This window comes from Myxine glutinosa, chromosome 5, assembly GCF_964187855.1.
Source record: "Myxine glutinosa chromosome 5, kmMyxGlut1.1, whole genome shotgun sequence".
In the NCBI taxonomy this organism is placed as follows: Eukaryota; Metazoa; Chordata; class Myxini; order Myxiniformes; family Myxinidae; genus Myxine; species Myxine glutinosa.
In genome coordinates this window covers 205,498,928-205,523,794 of record NC_136265.1, presented here as the reverse complement: position 1 = coordinate 205,523,794, position 24,867 = coordinate 205,498,928, and the positions used below count along the sequence as shown (strand labels likewise).

General features: G+C 47.5%; 1 protein-coding gene across 2 annotated transcripts in view; it reads left to right on the top strand.

The window, feature by feature from the left end:
- LOC137428147 (pleckstrin homology domain-containing family G member 1) overlaps window positions 1-24,867 on the top strand; it is a 125,942-nt gene that overhangs the window by 76,582 nt on the left and 24,493 nt on the right. For both annotated transcript variants that reach the window (XR_013623684.1, XM_078779397.1), the window contains 3 exons: window positions 5,800-5,833; window positions 18,331-18,378; window positions 20,889-20,928. Coding sequence is in view for 1 of the 2 variants with exons in the window: in XM_078779397.1 (XP_078635523.1) it covers window positions 5,800-5,833; window positions 18,331-18,378; window positions 20,889-20,928 (122 nt within the window). In the remaining variant the exon portion in view is untranslated. The remainder of the gene's footprint in view (window positions 1-5,799; window positions 5,834-18,330; window positions 18,379-20,888; window positions 20,929-24,867) is intronic.

Below are 24,867 nucleotides of genomic sequence, written 5' to 3'. Positions count from 1 at the left end.
CCGCTGGTGGAAGTGCGGGTGGTAAAAGACAGGGAAACGCAACGGTCAAGAGGGTTCGGCTTTGTCACGTTTGCAAGCACAAGAGACGCCAGGGAGGCAGAGAAGAATTGGAATGGTAAGGATTTGGAGGGTCGGACCATAACAGTAGGGAAGGCCTTTCGTAGGCGTCGAGAGGTCTACAGAAGAGGACAACTTGGCAGTAGTTTTGGGGTTGGCAGCAGCCGATATTACTATGGAGGCTCCCAGAGTTACGGCACCTCCCGAAAGAATGAATGTCAGAGCACTGGCCGAGAAAGAGACCGCCAGTCAGGTAACGGCTGGGACAAGGGGTCCCACCGTAACGGTTAGGAGTCTGGAGAAGTTGAAGCACTATATACGGGGGAGCCGCCGAGCCGGGGCTCCTACACGGACTAACCGTGAACGCCACGTTCTTAAAGGCGTCCAGGTAGTGAACTTTCCTGCACGGACTAACCGTGAACTCCATGTTCTTAAAGGCGTCCATGTAATGAACTTTCCTCCCCGGACTAACCGTGAACTCCACATTCCTTAAGGCGTCCATGTAGGGAATATTCCGCTGGGCCTCCCGAAAAAGTGCTATAGAGAGGTTTAAATTTGGGGGCTTTGGTCACCACCTCTTAACCGTCATTCAAGAGAAACTAGAAGTGGTTGACGCTTGGTCCAGAGGGAATTAATCTAGGGGATCATGTGAAATTTTGTTGCTTTATTTTTAAGTGATGACTGTGCCCGGGGGGAACTGATGAGTTGGGGGGGGGGGGTGAGTTATCTGGTTTGTTTATCCAAGTTGGCCGGCAAAGAAAGTTTTCGCTGGGTTCAAACTTTCTTTCTTGAAGGGGGGGAGTGTTACATATTTATGTGAATTACTATTCCGGGCTTTGCTTATCAATGTGTAGTCGATTAAAGGTTGTTGTGATTAAAGGGTCAGGAGCCCTTCTGAGAAAAAGGAGACCGGAAACGGAAGAAGAAAAGACACGAGGTCCTGGAGACGCGACGATTCTTCTTCTTCCTCGCCAAGCTCGGACGCGAGCGGTATCGATTGAGCAACGTCAGAGAATCGGCGTTTCAAAGCCCGTCTGGCGAGAGGAGTTACCGGGACGTGTAACTACCCTTTGACACGTCAAGTCACTGTGGGTTCGTGCACGGAACCAAGCAGCTGGCACAGTTCGCCTCGCCGTCTACAAGGCCGCGTACGGGTCGCACCTAGGGCCACGCGCGCGGGGCAAGCCACGTGTTGCTTTGCCTGCTTTACATTACCCGCTTTGCTTGGCCAGGAGGTGCGCGCTGCAGCCGTGGTACCCGGTACGGGACGTGCCCGGTGAAAGCACGTCAGGAAGGGTCCGTTCAACCGCCCACGTGCGGAGATCGAACTACAGGAGTACAGAGACATTGTGAGAGACATTGACCACGGAGGGAGTCGGGAGTGGGGCTCACGTGAGGAATGTATAAGATGGCCATCTTAGAGTTGTTAATATTATAGATGAGTTTACATCGTTGTACTATTGATTGCTGATTGTGGATGGTTGTTGATTGCTCGGGGAATATATCATTGATTATTCCGGATCCTTGGTGTGGGGTTTCTTATTGATTGGAATTAATACTGATTGCGTTACGAAAGCGCAGAAATAATAGATCTTTCTGGCGGAGTTCCTCTCACAGTCCGGGGGTCACCGAGACCAGGTAGTCACCGGGAGGACCACGTAACAATACCCACTACCCAGGCTAGACAACTCAGAGGAGAGTGTGCATACGCAGGCTAGACAACTCAGAGTGGAGTGTGCATACCCAGGCAGACAACTCAGGGGACAGTGTGCATACACAGGCTAGACAACTCAGAGTAGAGTGTGCATACACAGGCTAGACAACTCAGAGTAGAGTGTGGATACACAGGCTAGACAACTCAGAGTGGAGTGTGCATACCCAGGCTAGACAACTCAGGGCAGAGTGTGCATACACAGGCTAGACAACTCAAAGTAGAGTGTGCATACCCAGGCTAGACAACTCAGGGGAGAGTGTGCATACACAGGCTAGACAACTCAGGGGAGAGTGTGCATACACTGGCTAGACAACTCAGGGGAGAGTGTGCTCAGAGTAGAGTGTGCATACCCAGGCTAGACAACTCAGAGTAGAGTGTGCTCAGAGGAGAGTGTGCATACCCAGGCTAGACAACTCAGGGTAGATTGTGCATACCCAGGCTAGACAACTCAGAGGATAGTGTGCTCAGAGGAGAGTGTGCATACCCAGGCTAGACAACTCAGAGTAGAGTGTGCATCCCCAGGCTAGACAACTCAGAGTGGAGTGTGCATACCCAGGCTAGACAACTCATGTACATACCCACTACCCAGGCTAGACAACTCAGAGGAGAGTGTGCATACCCAGGCTAGACAACTCAGAGTAGAGTGTGCATACCCAGGCTAGAAAACTCAGAGTGGAGTGTGCATACCCAGGCTAGACAACTCAGGGGAGAGTGTGCATACACTGGCTAGACAACTCAGAGTAGAGTGTGCATACACTTACACAGGCTAGACAACTCAGGGGAGAGTGTGCTCAGTGGAGAGTGTGCATACCCAGGCGAAACAACTCAGAGTAGAGTGTGCATACCCAGGCAGACAACTCAGTGTAGAGTGTGCATCCCCAGGCTAGACAACTCAGAGTGGAGTGTGCATACCCAGGCTAGACAACTCATGTACATACCCACTACCAAGGCAGACAACTCAGAGTGGAGTGTGCATACCTAGGCAGACAACTCAGGGGATAGTGTGCATACCCAGGCGACACAACTCAGAGTAGAGTGTACATACCCAGGCAGACAACTCAGAGTGGAGTGTGCATACCTAGGCTAGACAACTTAGAGTAGAGTGTGCATACCCAGGCTAGACAACTCAGAGTGGAGTGTGCATACCCAGGCGAGACAACTCAGTGGAGACTGTGCATACACAGGCTAGACAACTCAGAGTAAAGTGTGCATACACAGGCTAGACAACTCAGGGGAGAGTGTGCTCAGAGTAGAGTGTGCATACCCAGGCTAGACAACTCAGAGTAGAGTGTGCTCAGAGGAGAGTGTGCATACCCAGGCTAGACAACTCAGGGTAGATTGTGCATACCCAGGCTAGACAACTCAGAGGATAGTGTGCTCAGAGGAGAGTGTGCATACCCAGGCTAGACAACTCAGAGTAGAGTGTGCATCCCCAGGCTAGACAACTCAGAGTAGAGTGTGCATACCCAGGCTAGAAAACTCAGAGAAGAGTGTGCATACCCAGGCTAGACAACTCAGAGGATAGTGTTTTTTTTTTTTTTTTTTTTTTTTTTTTTTGTATACTGAATCGAGGCTCGTGAAAGAGCTAACATTTATTTCACAAACAAATCAACCAGACAAACAAAATATATAAAAAGAGGGAGCGGAAGACAAGGTGGGGAGAGACGGGGAAGCACACAACCACAACATTTGAGAGCAGGGAGAAGTGTCGGAGGGAGAGGGCTTGGGGGGAGGAGGCGTGGGAAGGAGGGGGGGGGCGGGGGGGGGGGAGAGGTATAAAGGAAAAGGGGACCGAAAGGCTCGAAAGTGTGTGCTCAGAGGAGAGTGTGCATACCCAGGCTAGACAACTCAGGAGGAGAGTGTGCATCCCCAGGCCAGACAACTCAGAGTAGAGTGTGCATACCCAGGCTAGACAACTCAGGGGAGAGTGTGCATACACTGGCTAGACAACTCAGAGTAGAGTGTGCATACACTTACACAGGCTAGACAACTCAGGGGAGAGTGTGCTCAGTGGAGAGTGTGCATACCCAGGCGACACAACTCAGAGTAGAGTGTACATACCCAGGCAGACAACTCAGAGTGGAGTGTGCATACCTAGGCTAGACAACTTAGAGTAGAGTGTGCATACCCAGGCGAGACAACTCAGAGGAGAGTGTGCATCGCCACGCTAGACAACTCAGAGGAGAGTGTGCATACCCAGGCTAGACAACTCGGAGGAGAGTGTGCCTATCCAGGCTAGACAACTCAGAGTGGAGTGTACATACCCAGGCAGACAACTCAGAGTGGAGTGTGCATACCCAATCTAGACAACTCAGAGGAAAGTGTGCATACCCAGGCTAGACAACTCAGAGGAGAGTGTGCATACCCAGGCTAGACAACTCAGAGGAGAGTGTGCATACAGAGGCTAGACAACTCAGAGTAGAGTGTGCATACCTACTACCCAGGTTAGACAACTCAGAGTAGAGTGTGCATACCCAGGCTAGACAACTCAGAGTAGAGTGTGCATACCCAGGCTAGAACACTCAGAGGAGAGTGTGCCTATCCAGGCTAGACAACTCTGAGGACAGTTTGCATACCCAATCAGGACAACTCAAGGGAGAGTGTGCATAACCAGTGTTACGGATTCGTCACTTCCGTTGTTGTGGTTTTCATCCACTGTAAACATTTTTGATTCCATGTACTATTATTGTTGTCGTTTAAGGAAAATAGATATTACTATTTTCAAAAGGTAAAAAAGTTAATGTTTTAAATGAAACCGGAACCGGACGACGACGAAGAGGAAGAGGAGAGAGAGAAGGCGGAGCGAGTGAGTCAGATAAGAAGCCTAGCTGCTTTGAGGTCTGGAGCGAACGTTGGCGAACGAGAGTCACGAGTGAACTTTGGGTTTCCCAGGAAAGGGATTCCTGCGACAGAGTTGTTATCGCTGTGACAGATCAACCTGCGTGTCAGGTTTTGCGGTTGATTCCGAGGAGAATCATCGTAGTGCCGTTACGCCTCGAGAACGGGCCGTCGGCCATTTTGAATCGCGCACTTTGCGCTTCGCTCAAGGTTCTTCACTTCGCTTTAACCATTGTCACCGCATTCAGACGTGAATCTGGTGTTTGTGTGTAACGTGGCTTTTGAGTGGGAAATCTGCGGTTCGCCGGTTGGGAGTCGTGGAGCGTCCATACCCGAGGGTGTGATTTCCCAGTCGCCTTGAGGGCACCTTTGCGCAGCTTTGGCCGCGTGACTGTGACTGTCATCCGAACGGTATTCTGGTCTCGATTAGACATAGTTCTGACGATCGCTGGAGCGGATTGACTTTGGCTTGATGCCGGAATAGAGACATTGGGGAATGTTCTTCTTTTCGCTCACTTGGAGCACAGTGAGTTATATTGTACGAACCTGATGGTACCATCATAGGAAATATATATTGGTTGTACAATTGATTACTATTGTTGTTGTACTGTTATTCTTGTGTGATCTTAATACAATACTTGTTTGTTGGTAACAATTGGTGTGGTTTCACCATTGATCTTTGACATACAGAATAACACATCTTTCTGCCGTGACTCCTCTCGGGGCTTGGAGGTACACCGTGACCGGGGTTTGGGGAGGAGCACGTAACACCAGGCTATATAATTCAGAGGAGAGTATGCATACCCAATCTAGACAACTCAGAGGAAAGTGTGCATACCCAGGCTAGACAACTCAGAGGAGAGTGTGCATATGCAATCTAGACAACTCAGGGGAGTGTGTGCATACCCAGGCTAGACAACTCAGAGGGGAGTGTGCATACCCAGGCTAGACAACTCTGAGGAGAGTGTACATACCCAGGCTAGACAACTCAGAGGGGAGTGTGCATACCCAGGCTGGATATCTCTGAGGCGAGTTTGCTTGGAGTCTTGAATGTCTTGCTCGTCCCAATTCATTGCTTTTGGAATTCATGAAATTGTTAAAGCAACATGATGTTATCCGAAGAGTATCATTTGAATTGCTGATCTGCTGTTCTCACTCTGACAGACTGAATCTTTGTCTTGTGGGTGCAGGTGAATGCGATACATATCGATTCTGATACACTTAGTAAGTACAGAAAGTTAACGCTTCTTGTAAACCTATCTTTGTGTGTACCCATCCACAGAAATTATTGGAACGTTTTATTTTTTTCAAATCAGGTTCAAAATGTCCAGGCCTGAATACTTTGAATGAGTACCGGTAAATTACTTTGTCTATGTTATGGTAGTTTGCTCATACTTCTGTGCGAGTAAACCTTTAGCCCACAGTAGTGGACGTTGGGGTTTCCCTTTCCTCTTGCACAAGACAAAGGTGATAACTGCACAGATTTATGGTGAAAAAGAGTGTTGCCCAGCTCTGAAATTGATATTCTTTGTTGTTGTTATGGGTTGAAGGTCAGCATGGTCTCAGAGGTCCAATTGACCATCCCAAAGGCACTGTGTGCTGCAGTCTGATGGTCCAATGACTAGCTCACTGCGATTTCAATCACAAGGATTGCAGAGCGATGAACCATCGCAACTGCGGACATGTGCACAGAGTGCAGAACAGAGATAACACATTTGAAAAACAAACTGTTATTTAACTACTACTCACATACTTGCAAAAACTGAACAATCAGTATAAAAGTGTGATCACAGTACATAAACAAGCTTTGATTATCACAACTCTTCAACCAAATCTTCAACCATCTTTTGTCTTCAATCATCAACTCTTCAATCATCCACCGTTTGCCCTTCACGTGACTCGTGGTGGTCCCTCTCGGCTCTCCCCCCGTTGGTATTTTTGTGCACATAAGATTGTTCACGGTTCTGTTTAAATATTATTTAAATATGTATAACCTTTCCCCTTCAGTGTTTTACTCAGTGGTATTTTACAACACGCTGTTTTTCTTCCTATTTAAAAGGCTTTTCTCAATTTCCTCTCCAACTCATTCCACCTCAAAAAAAAGAAATTCAATATCTTATACGTCTCCCTCACTACATGGTCTAAATTCACATTCATTCCATCCCTCCTCCATCATTCTGAACCGGATTGCTAACTTGAAAATCACAACAAACCCAATTTGTTTTCAATGTTCGTCTTTCATTAATCATCCACTTTCTAAACTCCCCTCTTGCCCCTCCCATCCAAATCCCTCCCCTTGCACCTACACTCCTAAACTCCCCCCTTGCCCCACCACTCTTAAACTCCCCCCCTACCCCTCCACTCCTGAACTCCCCCCTTGCCCTTCCACTCCTGAACTCCCCCCTTGCCCTTCCCCTCCTAAACTCCCCCCTCAATCCTCCCCTTCAAAACTCCCCCCCAACCCCTCCCATTCAAATCTCCCCCCATACCATTCCTCTCCAATTCTCCCTCCTCCCCCCTCCTCCTCAAAGCTGCCTCCTCCCTACTTCGTCTCCCTTCTATCTCATACCTCCACCCCCCCCAACCTTCTTCTTTCCTCTGCCCCCCCTCAAACAACCCCTCTCTGTGCCTCATCCCTTCACCTTCAAACCTTTCATCCTCCTCATCCTTCCCTTTCTTGGAACTCTTCTGCAATCGCTGACACACTAACAACTGCTCTCCCTACCTCCCCCTCTCATCCTTCATCTTACCCTACTCCTCCCCTCCCCTGTCCTGTACCCGATGCTCCCCCTCTCTCTTCATTAACGGTATGGACCTCAAACATCCGGGGCCTTCGCTCAAACCTGACTGATCTCTCCATACAGGTTGCTTCTGACAATCCAGACTTGATCTGCTTAACAGAGACTTTCCTCCTTCAAGATGTCTCTGATTCCTTAATATCTCTTCCTGGTTACTCCCTCCTCCGGTATGATAGACCTGAGCCTCGGCCTGGTGGTGGGGTGGCTATCTTTATCAAAAACTCTCTTCCTCACTCTCCTTGCACTGCCCTCTCTCCTCCTCACCCCCAGGAGTACCTCTGGCTACGGCTTCCTCTCCGCGCCCACCTTTTGTTCATATGTGTTCTGTACCGTCCCCCAAACAGTGATGACTCCATCTACATTTCACTGTCTGACAACATGGACCAACTTCTATCCACTCATCCCAACTCTCTCTTCCTCATATGTGGTGACTTCAATTGTCATCATGCCACCTGGTTGGGTGTGGGTTCCTCTCTCACCAGTCATGGCACCTCAGCAAAGGACTTCTGTGACTCACTGGGATTGACACAATCTGTCAATTTCCCGACCCGGATCTCAGCCAATGGAGTATCTTCTCTTCTAGACTTGGTTATGACTAACTTCCCTGCTAATGTCTGCTGCTCTTCTTCTGCTACAATCGGTTCTTCTGATCATGTGCTTGTCAAAGTGGACATCTCTCTGGCCATTCTCAGAGAGCCTCCTCAGCGTCGACGAGTCTGGCATTTCACTCAGGCCGACTGGGACGGTCTTCAAGCAGCCATCAATCGTCTGGATTGGTCTCCCATCTCCACTGCCTCTGACATCAATTCTTCCTGGGAATTCTTCCAAAGCAAACTGATCTCTCTCATGCACAGATTTATCCCATCTCGCCTTCAGTTGTCTTACCCTTCCTCCCGTCCATGGTACACTGAATCTTGTGGTGAGGCAGTTGCCCTGAAACAACTTGCCTTTGCCTCTTGGAAGGCTAATCCAACTGAAGGAAATCTCAGTTCCTTCCACCAAGCTCGGAACAAGTGTGTGTCTACCCTCAGGAGTGCCAGGAAGCACTATCTCTCCTCACTCAAGAATGAACTCTCAAACCTGTCTCCTTCCTCCAAATCCTGGTGGCATCTGGTCAAATCCGTTTCTGGTGTTTGTTCCCCCTCCATCCCCTCCCTTACCTCAAATGGCCACACAGTTGACATCGCACGTGACAAAGCCGAATGCCTCAACTCTGTGTTTGCCTCAAAATCCTTAGTCCCAAACCCATCTCTCTCTGTTCCCACCTTTCCCAGTCGAACCAAACTGCTCCTGGACTCTGTGACCTTCTCTCCTGACAAGGTGGAGGAGTTTTTGTCAAACCTCGACTCTGATTCTGCAACTGGACCAGATGGCATCAGCCCACGGGTCCTAAAATCCTGCTCTGCCGCTCTATCTCACCCTCTCTCTGTTCTTTTCACCCTATCTTTTGCTCAAGGTCATCTGCCAGCATCCTGGAAATCAGCAAACATTACCGCTTTACACAAAAAAGGTGCAAAAACAGATCCTTGCAACTACAGACCAATCAGCCTGCTCCCAATTATCAGCAAAGTCATGGAATCCATCATTGCTTTGGATATGAAATCTTTCCTCTTCTCCAATGGCTTGATCTCTGATCATCAATTTGGTTTCAGACCAGGTCACTCTACTCTGGACATGCTGCTTCTGCTGTCTCAACAATGGATGGAGGTCCTCAATGCCAAACAGGAAATCAGAGCTGTCTCCCTTGACATATCACGTGCCTTCGATACGGTCTGGCACCCAGCTCTGCTCACCAAACTCTCCTCCTATGGTATCCATGGAAATCTCCATGCATGGCTTGCGGACTTCCTCTCTGGTCGTAGTCAACGTGTGGCCCTGAATGGATTTCTCTCATCTCCCCTTCCCGTTCAGGCTGGAGTTCCCCAAGGCAGTGTGCTGGGCCCTGTGCTTTTTCTGGTCTTTATCAATGATCTCTCCGACTCTCTGGAAAATCCTCTGTATCTCTTTGCTGATGACTCCACTCTCTGCCGCTCCATTCCTCTTCCCTCAGATCGGCAGTCTGCAGCCTCCTCACTCTCTGAAGACCTGGACAAAATCACAGACTGGTCAAACATGTGGAACATGTCTTTCAATCCTGACAAATCTCACACTCTTACTATGTCTCTCCGAAAAGATCGACTGGACAACCCTCCCATCTACTTTCTCAACAATCCTCTCCAAGAAGTTTTGTCGCTCAAGCTTTTGGGTCTCACCATCTGCCATGATCTTTCTTGGGAAAACCACATTTCCAAGCTGGCCTCCAAAGCCAGTCGCCGACTGGGCATCCTCCGTCGTGCGAAGTCCTTCCTAGGCACACCTGAGCTCCTCACCACATACAAGGCTTTCATCCGCAGCTCAATGGAATACTGTTCTCCCCTATGGGCTGGTGCTCCTGCCTCACACCTGGCTCGGCTTCACGCTGTTGAATCCAAAGCTTTCAGAATCATTGGAATCTCCCGCGATGAAGCTATCTCTGAGGGCCTTTCACTCACTCACCGCAGGCAGGTAGGTGGTCTTTCTGTCTTCTACCGACTCCTCTCCGGCCTTGCTCCCCCAGCTCTCTCTGTGCTCTGTCCCCCAAATATTCCTACAGGTCGCACAAGATCTGCCAGCCACCCTCTGATGGTTAAACTGCCGAAATCTCGGCTCTCTGCTCACCTTCACTCTTTCATTCCTCTTTTCTCCCGCCTCTGGAACAAACTCCCACACTCACTTCAATCACACTCCTCCCTCCAGGTCTTCAAAACAGCTGTTCACCACCATCTCTTATCTTCCCCCATCCAAAACCTTGATCTTTTCTACCCCCACTAATTCACCCCAGATCCACCTTGTTTGAAATTCCAACTTCTTTCCTGGAAGTCTTGGCAGTGTCCATATGTTTTATACCTCTCCCACCCCCCCCCCCCCCCCTTCCCATGCCTCCCCACAAAAGCCCTCTCCCTCCCACAGTTCTCTCGATGTCTCCATGTCTCTCGGTCCCTGCTCTCAAATGTTGTGTTTGTGTCCTTCCCCCTCTCTCCCCATCTTGTCTACCGCTCCCGATGTTATTTGTTTTGTGTGTCTGTTTGTCTTTCTGTGTGATTAATGTTCGCTCTTTCACGAGCCTCGATCTTGTATACAAAACAAAAAAAATAAAAAAAAATAAAAAATAGTTACCCACAAAGGGATTTAATTTTTTTTTTCACTGAGATCAATAAATCAATCAAAAAAGTATTTGCTGTTTCTTTTCTGCTCCAATTCTCTGCACAGATAAATGAATGTGAACACAGAAGGACACACACGGACGATAACTTGGGAGCAACCACGAATACTAACTTGGGAGCACCCACAAACACTAACTTGGGAACCCCCACGAACACTAACTTGGGAGCACCCACAAACACTAACTTGGGATCACCCACAAACACTAACTTGGGAACACCCACAAACACTAACTTGGGAGCACCCACAAACACTAACTTGGGAGCACCCACAAACACTAACTTTGAAGCACCCACAAACACTAACTTGGGAGCACCGACGAACACTAACTTGGGAGCACCCACAAACACTAACTTTGGAGCACTGACGAACACTAACTTGGGAGCAACCATGAACATTAACTTGGGAGCACCGACAACCACTAACTTGGGAGCACTAAATAACGCTAACTTGGGAGCACCGACAACCACTAACTTGGGAGCACTGACGAACACTAACTTGAGAGCACCCACAAACACCAACTTGGGAGCACCAACGAACACTAACTTTGGAGCACCAACGAACACTAACTTGGGAGCAACCATGAACATTAACTTGGGAGCACCGACAACCACTAACTTGGGAGCACCGACAACCACTAACTTGGGAGCACCAACGAACACTAATTTGAGAGCACCCACAAACACCAACTTGGGAGCACCCACACTGGCTGTGTGCCCATGGAGGAAAGGTTGGTCAAATGTTTGCAGGATTACCTGGGACTTGTCTCGGTATTGCCCAGATCAACTTTGTGCCTTGTCGGGTTAAACCATTGCTCCCATTCACCGCATTCAACTGTGATGTCACTGAACCTCACCATGTGCTGATATCCGGTAGGTAAGAAATTGGACTGTAAAAAGCCTCGTCTTTGGTACATTTGCCTGTAAAGAGCCGCCAATGCACAGAGACATCGTTGGAGTGCCGTTTGGCTATTGGGTGATGAAATGCTCCCAATGTTTGTGTGTATTACCGAAGGGGTAGGCAGTACATTATACACTGTGTCTGCCCACGGACGGATCTCTACAGTGGCAATGATTGGACCTTGACCGCCCGTGCCACGTCAGCACCGAGGCAAGAGGGAAGGGGCGACCCAAACATGGATGGATAACTACCTCTTTTGCACGGAAATGTAAAAAGTACTCAATTATCTCACAAAATAAATTACTCCAGCTGCGACGAGAATTTTGTAATCATCATCATACTAAAATACGCCATTTCGTGTTTGTCTGTCCGTCTGTCTGATGAATTTTTGATGGCAATACATTCCGTCGTTACTTATCCAATCTAAACTAAACTTGACAAGATGACGAAGGGTTACATAATGAAGGTTGTAGCGCATTCATTTGCCCCCCTCCCCAAATGGGTTTTCTCCCCTGAGCGGGGTTTCCCCGCCATTGCCATCAATGGCGTGGCATATTGAGGTGTATATCAATGTTCTTTTAGCTTTATCGTGGCGTTTTTCCAAAAACGCTTTTAATAACAAAATTAATGATAATCGCGTATTGTTAATGTTATTACAAAACAATATTAATACTAATAATGTCCCACTTCCCCCAAGGCATTTTTCCTGCAGTGATAACGTGTATAAATAGCTTATAGTTATAATGGCGTTTCTGTGGGAGCAACGGCTTCAACAGGAAGTAAAAATATTATAAACCACAAACACGTACGCTTAGCTTTTTAAACAGTCGCTAATGCTCTTTATAACACTAAATTAAGAAATTTGGAGGAATCCTGACATCCGTGAAGTAAGGTTTACTTACAGAACTGAGAGAAATCTACGGTACACTATATACCCCACAAATATTAGGTTAATAACATGGCCGTTTCTGCCGCTACCGTGGCATTTTTCGTAGCGAACTTTTGAAACTCGCTCCTGATGTTTAACAACAAACTGAAAGGGAGGAAGCCCGGGTTGTGCTCATTTACCAAGCAGCTAGCTAGTGCTTGCCAAGCCAGCCGTTCCTTAACGGTTTTGAATGGAGTGCTTGCTCGAATGCTTAAACCACTTGGTGATCCCTCCACAAGAAACTTGGTAAATGAACACACACCCAATGTTCTTGAGATCAGACCATAGATCGACTGTAATCCATATACCCCAAAGAGGAATTACCCTTCTTGCCGCTCCCATAGTGAGCGGGTGAACTAGTGAAGATGAAATTGTCCAACTCTACCTAAAGAGTGTCGTGAAAATCAACCAAGTCCACAACTTTGTCCCATAGGTAGGTTTAATAACAATCAGATCTCTGGCATCATCCTGTAAAATACAATCATGCAATATATATCAGGATCGTGGCATCATATAGGGAGGATCGATAATATTAGTCAAAGCAAGCAAGCCTAGAATATGAAAGGGTACATACCATCCGAGTCTACATGTCATAGAATAATGTCGCAGGAGTGGCCCGAAGTCGCGGACGTCCGAGGTCTTATAGATGCCTCTCAGTGGTTTAAGCGAGCATCACACCTGGGTTCAACTTTAATGCATTTTCACTACATTCTCCCCGCCGTTAGAACTACACTGCCGCTAGGCAGGAATCAAGCGTGCGTCAGCATTAATTGATTAGGAATGTCAATCCAAGTCAGTCAGTCCATCCGTAGCGGTCAGGGCGGCGAATTATCCTGCCAGCACAGGTACGGAAACTACCGGGTACGACATCCCCAAGCCCGGAGTCCCCTGCATCGGAGTAGCTGCTGGAGGCAGGTGTCGGAGGGGGCACCTCAGTGCCTTCAGGCAGGGGTGTATCTGGCGAGGGGAGGGACGGCAGATGCTCCATAGTGGGAGCTTCGGGAGAGTCCATAGACTCGTAAATCGGTTCGTCGATATCCCTATAAGGGTCGATGACCCCACAAGGGGCGAGATGGCGTATGGAGACAGTGGACTCACGTCCATCTGCCGTCATCACACGAGCATGCTCGGGATTAGCCTGGAGTACCTGCACCTTATCCACTAAGGGATCGTACTTGCTCGTGCGAACCGCACATTTGAGATAAGCCGGCCCCGGCTCAGCGAGCCAACTGGGTAAAGATCGGATACTACCCGAGCTTCTAGGGTGGTGGAACAGTCTTTCGTGAGGAGTCTAGTTGGTGGCCGTACATAGTAGAGCCCTGATCGAGTTCAGCACCGCTGTTTGCGACCAAGCCCATTTATCTAGGCCCCGGCCGAGGGTCCTGAGGCTTAGCATAACGGCCCTCCATATGATCCCATTAAAGCGTTCGACCTGCCCATTCGCCTGCGGCCTGTACGGTGTGGCTGTAACTCGAAGCGACATTATTCTGGAGCAAGAAGCACCTCACTTCCTGGGACAGGAACACCGCACCCCGATCTTTATGCACGTAGGCCGGATACCCAAACATAGAAAACAAATTCTGCAGGCACCGTATGACTGTGGCAGCCATCATATCTGCGCACGTATAAGCGAAAGGGAATCGCGAGTACTCATCAACGATAGTGAGCAGATAACGAGAGTTACTCGACACCGGCAGCGGGCCTTAGAAATCCATCGCCAATCTCTCCCATGGTCGAGTAGCCCTGACCAGCGTCCCCATGGGAGGGTTGTAAAAACGCGGTTTGAGTTCCGCACATACAGCGCAATCGTGGCAGATCCGGCGGATGTCCTCAATCGAGTACGGCAGATTACCACGACGCACAAAATGAGCGAAACGCGTCACCCCAGGATGACACATAGTGTCGTGCAAAGCATGCAGACTCTCCAAAGTTATGAGACCCGCACACGTAGCCGGCCGTGATAAGGCGTCGGCGACCAGGTTATCCTTCCCCGGGCGATATTTGATGGTGTAGCAGAAGTTGGCGAGTTCGATATGCCAGCGAGTGATTTTCTCATTCTTTATGCGTTGGGCATGTAAGGTGTCGTACATAAACGCCACACTTTGTTGGTCTGTGATGATTTGGAAGCATCGCCCGAGCAAGTACGAACGCCATCGCCGAATCGACTCGACGATCGCGTACGCTTCCTTTTCGACAGACGAATGCCTCCGCTCAGCGGAGGTGAGAGTCCGCGAAAAGAAAGCCACAGGGCACCCCCCCCCCCCCCCCCCCCGGGAGAGAGTCGCCGCTATCGCATGATCCGAAGCATCACTTTCTAAGACGAAAGATTTGCTCTCGTCGATCGTCGCCACAGCGGTGCCAGCGATGTCGTATTTAAGGCCCCTAAAGGCAGCCAAGGTGGCTGGGCTCATGGGGAACGCGTCGCAGGCCACAAGTGGGCGGAGTTTCGTGGAGAAATTTGGCACCCACTTTGAATAATGGGCGAACAGCCTGAGAGCACGCTTCAGCGAAGCTCGATCGCAGGGCGGGGCCATATCGAGCAAGGGTCGCAGACGCTCCTTATCAGGAGCAACAGAGCCGTGGGTCACGGTGTACCCCAGAAGATCTATCTTGCGCATGGAGTAACGACATTTAGCCTCATTCATGGTTAAACGATACCTCTGCGCGACCTCGAGGAAGCGCTTCAGATTCGCATCATGATGCCCCTGGTCATGCCCGCAAACCGTAAGATTGTCCAGATATACAAAGACATCGGTCAAGTTCTCCTTAGCGATGAGGTCGTCCATAGCCCTCTGAAAACAGGCAACCCGGTTCGTCACCCCCAAAAGGTAGTCGGGTGAACTGGTATAACCTTTGACCTGATTCAAACGCGGTATAGATGCGGTCTGCCTGAATGATGGGGATCTGATGATACGCACTGCGTAGATCGAGAGTGCTGTAGACTGAGTACTGGGCAACCTGTCGAACCAAGGCGTCCATTCCCGGGAGGGGGTAGGCGTCCAGCTGTGTAAATCGATTAATCGTCTGCGAATAGTCGATTACCATTCGTTTGCGATGCGCCTCACTTCACACCACTAAGACCTGTGCCCGCCACGGCGACCGGCTAGGTTCTATGATACCTTCCTTTAAGAGCTGGGCTGTCTCTTCCGCAATGAATTGCGCGTCAGCTCGGGAGTAGCGCCGTGATTTTACCGCTACCGGTGTGCAGTCCGTGGTCATATTGGGGAACAGCGACAGAGGCTCAATCTCCATCCCTGCGAGTGCACAAACAGCCAGCGTATCAGTACCACCAAATTCCATTTCCAATCGTCCGTGTCGCTTAGGAAAGTCATGTCCTAACAAGATATCAGCACATAGAGCAGGCAAGACCATGAGATGTACATCTGGAAACATTCGTCCCTTTATCACAAGCTTCAATCGACATTCCCCTTTTGTGTTGAGCCTAAGCCCTTGGGAGGCCATAAAGATCCGACAGCATGTCCCGAGATTCGGCCATCCATGTTTTTGCACCAGTCGATGATCGATATAACTATCCGTGGACCCTGTATCGATGAGAGCCCGTGCAAAAATTCCCTCGATCATAAGTGGGATGATGGCCTGAGCCAGGCCAGGCGGTCCGGCAGAAGCCGAGCCATCAGAGCGAGATGATCGCGCCTCGCGTGTAGATCCGACGCCAGCTGCAGTTCTCCGTTTGTTCGAGCAGCCTCCGGAGGGCGCTCGTGTCATGCGCGTAGTTTGAAAGCCATCTGCAGTCTTCCGTGCCAAAACAGGAGCTTGTAGTGCGTATGAGCAGCCTTCGGATGGTGCTAGAGTAGCGCGGTGAGTCTCATAGCCATCATGAGACGTTCGGATACCAGCCAAGGACAGTCGCTCCGCGTTCGGTCGTATTTTCGCCAGTTGTTTTGGCAGTCTGTTGAATCTCACCAAGGTCGAGCGCGCAGCCAGGGGCCCACGAGGAGGTACGCCGCTCATCAAAGGCGGGTGAGGTGCAGCACTCTGTGCTCGGCCCTTTGGCCCGGCGATAAGCACATTCATTGTCGCGCGTGTTCGTTTGCCCCGCGCAGCTTTTCGGCACACTTTTGCAAAATGCCCTTTTGTCGAACACAGATGACATATCGCCTCCCGAGCCGGGCACGCCGACCGGGGATGTTGTCAATTCCCGCAGAAATAGCACATAGCGTTTCGTCCGGGCTTTGGACCCGCAGCTGCAGCTGCAGCCAAGCCGGAATCAGGGTCCTCCTCGGGAGAAGCCAGGGGTTCCGGCAGGGATGCCGTGTCAGCCTCCGGGTCGTCGGCGGTAGCTCTCTCCGGTCGAGCTTGACGAGAAATCCCCGCAGTGACGCGCGTGTGATCATAAGCGTCAGATTGTTCACGAGCTGTAGTGTAGACGTGAGCCAGCCGTAAAGCTTCCGTGAACGTCAAGTCCTCAACTTCAAGAAGCCTCTGTCTAATGGTAGAAGACCCGATTCCTGAGACAAAAGAATCACGTACAAGGTCGTCCTGGACTTGCTCGTGTGTCCGCACCTCCTGGGCACTCTCAGCAAGCAGACGTCGCAGCTCTTGTGCGTAGTGGTCTAGCGACTCTGTGGGCTGTTGAGTCCGCTTGGCGAGCAGATGCCGGGAATAGACCACGCTTCACTTCTTAATGTAAATCCGCTTTAGCTCCGTCACCGCTGCATTGAATGCCGTACACTGTTCGATTCCCCTGTAGACAGTGTGGTGTACTTTAGTTTGCAGTACCTGTAATTTTGTTTCTTCAGTGACATCGGCATCCTGGGCTTTGAAGTGATTGTCCAGGGACTTTAGCCAATGCGTCAGCTCCGAGGCCGAATCCGTGGCTTGTGGGTCGGCAGAAAATTGCGGCACCTGGATCATCTTGTGTCCCGCCATGTCCGCCTCGTGTCCTCGAGTGGACGGTAGACTGATTGTTATTAAGTGTCGTGAAAATCAACCAAGTCCACAACTTTGTCCCATAGGTAGGTTTAATAACAATCAGATCTCTGGCATCATCCTGTAAAATACAATCATGCAATATATATCAGGATCGTGGCATCATATAGGGAGGATCGATAATATTAGTCAAAGCAAGCAAGCCTAGAATATGAAAGGGTACATACCATCCGAGTCTACATGTCATAGAATAATGTCGCAGGAGTGGCCCGAAGTCGCGGACGTCCGAGGTCTCATAGACGCCTCTCAGTGGTTTAAGCGAGCATCACACCTGGGTGGGTTCAACTTTAATGCATTTTCACTACAAAGAGCATTACTGACAATTTGGCGACGTTACAAGGCATACCATCACTACCTTCTCAATGCTTCACCTCGAAGCCAAACACAAATAAACATAAATTCACAAACATGTGTTTGTGTTCATCTTCATTGTGAAGTTGGAAGTTGGAATTGACCAGTTGGATAAATGCGCAGAGAAATATCAGGAGCAAATCGATGGAACGAAGCCCTTTTACATGAAAGAGACCCAAGATAAATCTAGGATTATGTCGGCCACTGGATGTAAACCTTTGAAGTGTAAGAGATTGCATCCTGCAGTGAAAGAGCCTTTGATAAGTCAGTATAAACCAAACGGTGAGCAGGATCAGCCACATCCTGTCACTGAGGTAACGAAGATCACTCTTCTTTGAGGGGGAACACAGCCTTGATCTGCACCTCCCTACTCCATTGATATTCACCTTATCCACTCAACATAGAGTATTAAGTTTGAAGAAATCTTTTGCATAATAAACATGTTCCTGACAAATTCCAAAGCTTTTCCACCTTTATCGTTACACTGGTCGTCATAACTCAAATGTTGAGCCTACCGCGTGTAGATTTGACCAGTTTTTTTTTTTTTCTTACAGATGGTGAAGCATTACGATGGGTTGGGCGCAGGACTCGGCGTAAAACAGGTTTGTATTTTATTGTAGTACGTTCAGTAAATATTCTCAGATCTCTGACTACTCTCTGTGAATACAAAAGTGGTTCTATATCACAAGTTGAAACTACCTAAATCTAGGATCACTGCTCACCTCCACTCATTTGTTCCTCTTTTTCCCCACCTGTAGAAGCAACTTCCACATCCTCCACAATCTCATTCTTTCCTTTAGGGTCTTCAAGACAGCTGTTCACCATCATCTCAGATCATCCCCAATCCAAAACAATTATCTTCTCGACCTCCGCTAACCTCACACAGATCCTTCCTCTTTCCAGGTTTCCAGTTTTCCCTCTTAACAGTTTCCTTCTGTATCCATCTTGTCTACCCCCCGTAGCCTCTCCTGCCCCCATTCCTCTCCACACACATTGTTTGGCCAACTTTTCCTCTATCTCGGCCTTAAACTCTGCTGTTGGTGTTTCCTCCCGCTCTCAACTGTTCATTTTGTCCTGTTGTGTGTACTAATTCCTTCATTGTACTAATTCTCGCTCTTCCATGAGCTACGATACAAAAAAAGGAAGTTATGACACAAAAATACACAGGTAGAACTGCACAAACTCCTCTCCAACATTTTTGTTAAATTCTTCTTCTTTAACAACACTAGCGTGGTGTTGGCTGAGAGGTTAGGGTGCCGGCTTGGGATCCTAGGATCCTGGGTTCAAATCCCGGTGGTCCCCTTCAAAAAGGGGACCGCGGTGCCCAAAAAGGCCAACCCCTGCTCTGCGGGGAAAAATGGCCTCTAAAGGTGGTACTACTACTATTCTTCTTTAACAGCCACAATTATTCCCACATTATTGTGGGTTGGCCGGGGGAAGCTTGGCCCAAGTTTTTCACGAACTTGATGGCCAGGCCTGACGTTCAAATAAGATTCGGGCAGGAATTTGGGATTTGGCCATGGTCCGGGTGATGGGCCGCCTACTCATCGCGAAGGACACTGTGGGATCTTTAATGTCCGCCAACCAATGCCGGCGGAGTTGATGCCCATTTAAACTATTAGAACTTTTAAGGGAAAGATGAAGGGCTTATACAATAGCCCAGAATAGCATAATCACCTTTGAGCTGCCTGTCTAACCCCACTATAAACTGTCGTTCTGGTGCTTTGCAGATAAAACCTTCGATTAACAAATAAGCTGAACTTACGATGGGATGTTAAGCTGGGTACCTTTCTGTTAACATTGGTTGCCACTAGTGGACCTTTAAGATCACACCGTGTGTTTCGAAGATAGTATGCCATTGGTTGTCGGTTCTCTGTCCAAATCCCAAATTTCTCTCCTAACCAGCTATGGGGCTCATTTGTGTTCACCTATCAGTCGCCACCTGAGACGCTCTCATGCCTCTTCTTCTGCAGGGACTTGTGAACTGATTGAGTCATATTTTTACCTTCACCAGAGGAGAGGGTATTGCATTTGGGACTGTTTGTTACCCTGTAAAATCGAAGATTTTTCAAGTATATTAGTTGGTCTTGGTGTATTATTCTGTCTGTCTGTTTGTCTATCATTTGCCTTCGGGTCACAATTTTAAACTAATCTTCACAAAACCACCAAGTGGTAGATCTTGTCATAAGGAAGAAGGCCATTGATTTTGAGGTCAAAGGTCATCTTGAGTTCAAATTTCTAAAATTGTCATTTTTCATCCGATTGACTTGAAAGTTGAACAGCATTTGCATATGGAGTCATTAAATTGGTAAACCAACTATTTTTGAGGTCAAAAGGTCAAAGGTCAACTTATGGTCAAACTTCTAAAATCATCAATTTTCATCTTTAAAATCATAAATTTTCATCCTATTAACTTGGAAAGTAAAGATAAATTGCAATGTACATCAAGCAATTGGAACACCAACTATTTTTGGGGTCAAAAGGTCAAAGGTCATGTTTGACAAGGTCAAACTTTTAAAATCATCAATTTTCATCTGAAAAATAATCAGTTGCCATCTGATTGAACTGAGCTTTGATTAAGATTGTAAATTTTAATTTTAAAGAAATGGACAATTTGATGTATCCATGGCAACTGTTTGGGTGGGGGGGGGAGGGGTGGATTTTGTAAGTATCGTGCTCTGCATGACGTCTTTTTGCTCATTTGTTTGTCTATAGCAGGACAGCTTAAAAAGTTAGGGGCGGATTCGGAAAAAACTTGGTGGAAAGTTTTGTTGTGTGACGAGGACGAATTGATTCGATTTTGGTGAATATCTGGATCCGATAATTTTAAAAGTGATCTTCACAATTGAGAGCTAGGGGGAAATGATGTATAGCATGATATTTCATTAAGTTATGAAAGGATTATGACAAAACTTTGTGGATGCGTTTGGTAGATGACAAGAACAAGCCAATTAGATTTTGGTTCATGTCAGATCCAGATATGACCTATCAGTGGGATACAAAATATAAACTGTTCAGCCTGGTGGAGGTATACTGTCTACCGAGTGCCCTTCTCATTTCTACTGCTGTGACCTTCTAGCCACTGATATTGTCCTTCATCCTTGTTTTCTAGAACCTGCATTGAAATTCAGACTTCCTGAACATATAGGTAAGTTCAACACAAATATCTTCCCCAGATTGATGACGTTGAAGCTTGGGGTTGTTGTGCTGTATTTATTTATTAATAACTTTGGTCACCAAATCAAGATTGGGTTATTTACACTTTTGTAAAACATTAAGAAGATTGTAGTTTCGAGCTGTAGCTAAAATTAACTGTCAGTGCAACAATAGTGCGTCAGCCTATTCCCTTTTTAAGGCCATTTCCCCTGCTAGAGTGGGCCTTCCCAGCCCCATGACAATCATCATGATTCCCTTTTTGAGGCAATGTCTTTTATGGCTGGATGCCCTTCCTGACACCAACCCTTTAGTCGCCTCTTATGACACGCAGGAATACGGTGTACCTATTCTAAACCGGGGCACACATCGGCAAGTGCAATATGACTATGATGGGTCGAATTGCCTCCTTCCCTTGTTTAAGATTGTACAGTATAAATATATATATACTATATACACTACATGACCAAAAGTATGCGGACACCCCTTCTATTTAGTGGATTCGGCTGTTTCAGCCACACCCATTGCTGGCAGGTATATATAATCAAGCACACAGCCATGCAATCTCCATAGACAGACATTGGCAGTAGAATGGGACGTACAGAAGAGCTCAGTGACTTTCAACGTGGCACCGTCATTGGATGCCACCTTTCCAATCAGTCAGTTCGTCAAATTTCTGCCCTGCTAGAGCTGACCCGGTCAACTGTAAGTGCTGTTATTGTGAAGTGGAAACGTCTATGAGCAACAACAGCTCAGGCACGAAGTGGTAGGCCACACAACCTCACAGAACGGGACCGCCAAGTGCTGAAGCGCAGAGCATGTAAAAATCATCTGTCCTTGGTTGCAACAATCACTACTGAGTTCCAAACTGCCTCTGGAAGCATCGTCAGCACAACAACTGTTCGTCGGGAGTTTCATGAAATGGGTTTCCATGGCCGAGCAGCCGCACACAAGCCTAAAATCACCATGCGCAATGCCGAGCATCGGCTGGAGTAATGTAAAGCTCGCCGCCATTGTACTCTGGAGCAGTGGAAATGCATTGTCTGGAGTGTTGAATCATGCTTCACCATCTGGCAGTCCGACGGTCGAATCTGGGTTTGGCAGATGCCAGGAGAACGCTACCTGCTTGAATGCATAGTGCCAACTGTAAAGTTTGGTGGAGGAGGAATAATGGTCTCGGGCTGTTTTTCATGGTTTCAGCCCCTTAGTTCCAGTGAAGGGAAATCTTAATGCTACAGCATACAATGACATTCTAGATGATTGTGTGCTTCCAACTTTGTGGCAACAGTTTGGGGAAGGCCCTTTCCTGTTTCAGCATGGCAATGCCCCCATGCACAAAGCGAAGTCCATACAGAAATGGTTTGTCGAGATCAGTGTGGAAGAACTTGACTGGCCTTCACAGAGCCCTGACCTCAACCCCATCGAACACCTTTGGAATGAATTGGAATGCCAACTGTGAGCCAGGCTGAATCACCCAACATCAGTGCCCGACCTCACAAATGCTCTTGTGGCTGAATGGAAGCAAATCCCTGCAGCAATGTTCCAACATCTAGTGGAAAGCCTTCCCAGAAGAGTGGAGGCTGTTATAGCAACAAAGGGGGGACCAACTCCATATTATCCTGTTCACAGGGATTAAGATCCCCAAGGTGACGAATGGCAAATAGAGCTTTACACTCCGAGGTGTTCAGTCCAACTATGGCGGTGATATTTTTACACGCAAGGGTGTAGTGTAGGGCAGTGAGCACTTACCTGGACGGACGGGCGTGAAGCGGGTTTTCCAAACCACCAACAAATAAACGGGACAGGACAAGGAATTAAAATTCACCAATTAATGGGTTTAATAAAAGAAATACCATGGAATAAGAAATGAGCGGTACCTAAAATTCATAAATTGGGGCGCTCCCATACGGACTTGCATACAACAGAAGGGGAAAACGAAAGTGAAAAATAAATGTTTGTGTGGTGTGTACTCAGATTTGAATGGCCCTCAAACCCCGTCGGCCCTCGAACGGGTCCCCGAGTCCATGTGCAGGAAAGCACGCCTTGGCGCGCAGTCCGTTCACATGCCAGCCGCTGCACGGGTCCCCGAGTCTGTGCGTGGGTAAACAGGCCTTGGTGCGCAGCTGCGTTCACACCTGTCACCGAATGTGAAGCGAGCAGGCCCTCAAAGTTCAAAGTGCCCTCCCTCGTGATCGATGCACAATTGCAGCCGAGCAGGCACAGAGTGGCACACACGCTTGCAGAGTTCGATATCAATTTCCTCAAACTTTGCAGTGATTTGAGCCTTCAATTCCTGAATGGTACAAGGCTTTTCACGATAAACAATGTCTTTCATGAGCCCAAATCGGAAAACAGAAATCGGGCGCGGGCGCCACTTTTGATTGCAAGTAAAACAGCTTGGTACACTTCCGTAATAATTTTCCCCCGAACAAATGGTAAGATAAACATGTCATTCATTTATTTATACCTTCTTGTACACTGTAATTCAAATGTCAAACAAACAATCAACTGACAGAAATATATATATATATATATTTGGGTCAAGTTGGAATAGTACGATTTCACTAAAGTTTGAGGGAGTAGTTCAGTGACAACACAAGACAGACACTGCACAGATATATATATATATATATATAGATAGATAGATAGATAGATAGATAGATATATATAGAATATATAGAAGATTAAAAACACCTCACAGCCACAAAACACGAAATTAAAAACACTTCACAGCCACAAAACACGAAATTAAAAACACTTCACAGCCACAAAACACGAAATTAAAAACACGAAATTAAAAACACCTCACAGCCACAAAACACGAAATTAAAAACACCTCACAGCCACAAAACACGAAATTAAAAACACTTCACAGCCACAAAACACGAAATTAAAAACACCTCACAGCCACAAAACACGAAATTAAAAACACTTCACAGCCACAAAACACGATATTAAAAACACCTCACAGCCACCAAACACGAAATTAAAAACACTTCACAGCCACCAAACACGAAATTAAAAACACCTCACAGCCACAAAACACGAAATTAAAAACACTTCACAGCCACAAAACACGAAATTAAAAACACCTCACAGCCACAAAACACGAAATTAAAAACACTTCACAGCCACAAAACACGAAATTAAAAACACTTCACAGCCACAAAACACGAAATTAAAAACACTTCACAGCCACAAAACACGAAATTAAAAACACTTCACAGCCACGAAACACGTAATTAAAAACACCTCACAGCCACAAAACACGAAATTAAAAACACTTCACAGCCACGAAACACGTAATTAAAAACACCTCACAGCCACAAAACACGAAATTAAAAACACTTCACAGCCACAAAACACGAAATTAAAAACACTTCACAGCCACGAAACACGTAATTAAAAACACCTCACAGCCACAAAACACGAAATTAAAAACACCTCACAGCCACAAAACACGAAATTAAAAACACCTCACAGCCACAAAACACGAAATTAAAAACACCTCACAGCCACGAAACACGTAAATAAAAACACCTCACAGCCACAAAACACGAAATTAAAAACACCTCACAGCCACAAAACACGAAATTAAAAACACCTCACAGCCACAAAACACGAAATTAAAAACACCTCACAGCCACAAAACACGAAATTAAAAACACTTCACAGCCACAAAACACGAAATTAAAAACACTTCACAGCCACGAAACACGTAAATAAAAACACCTCACAGCCACAAAACACGAAATTAAAAACACCTCACAGCCACGAAACACGAAATTAAAAACACTTCACAGCCACGAAACACGTAATTAAAAACACCTCACAGCCACAAAACACGAAATTAAAAACACCTCACAGCCACAAAACACGAAATTAAAAACACCTCACAGCCACAAAACACGAAATTAAAAACACCTCACAGCCACAAA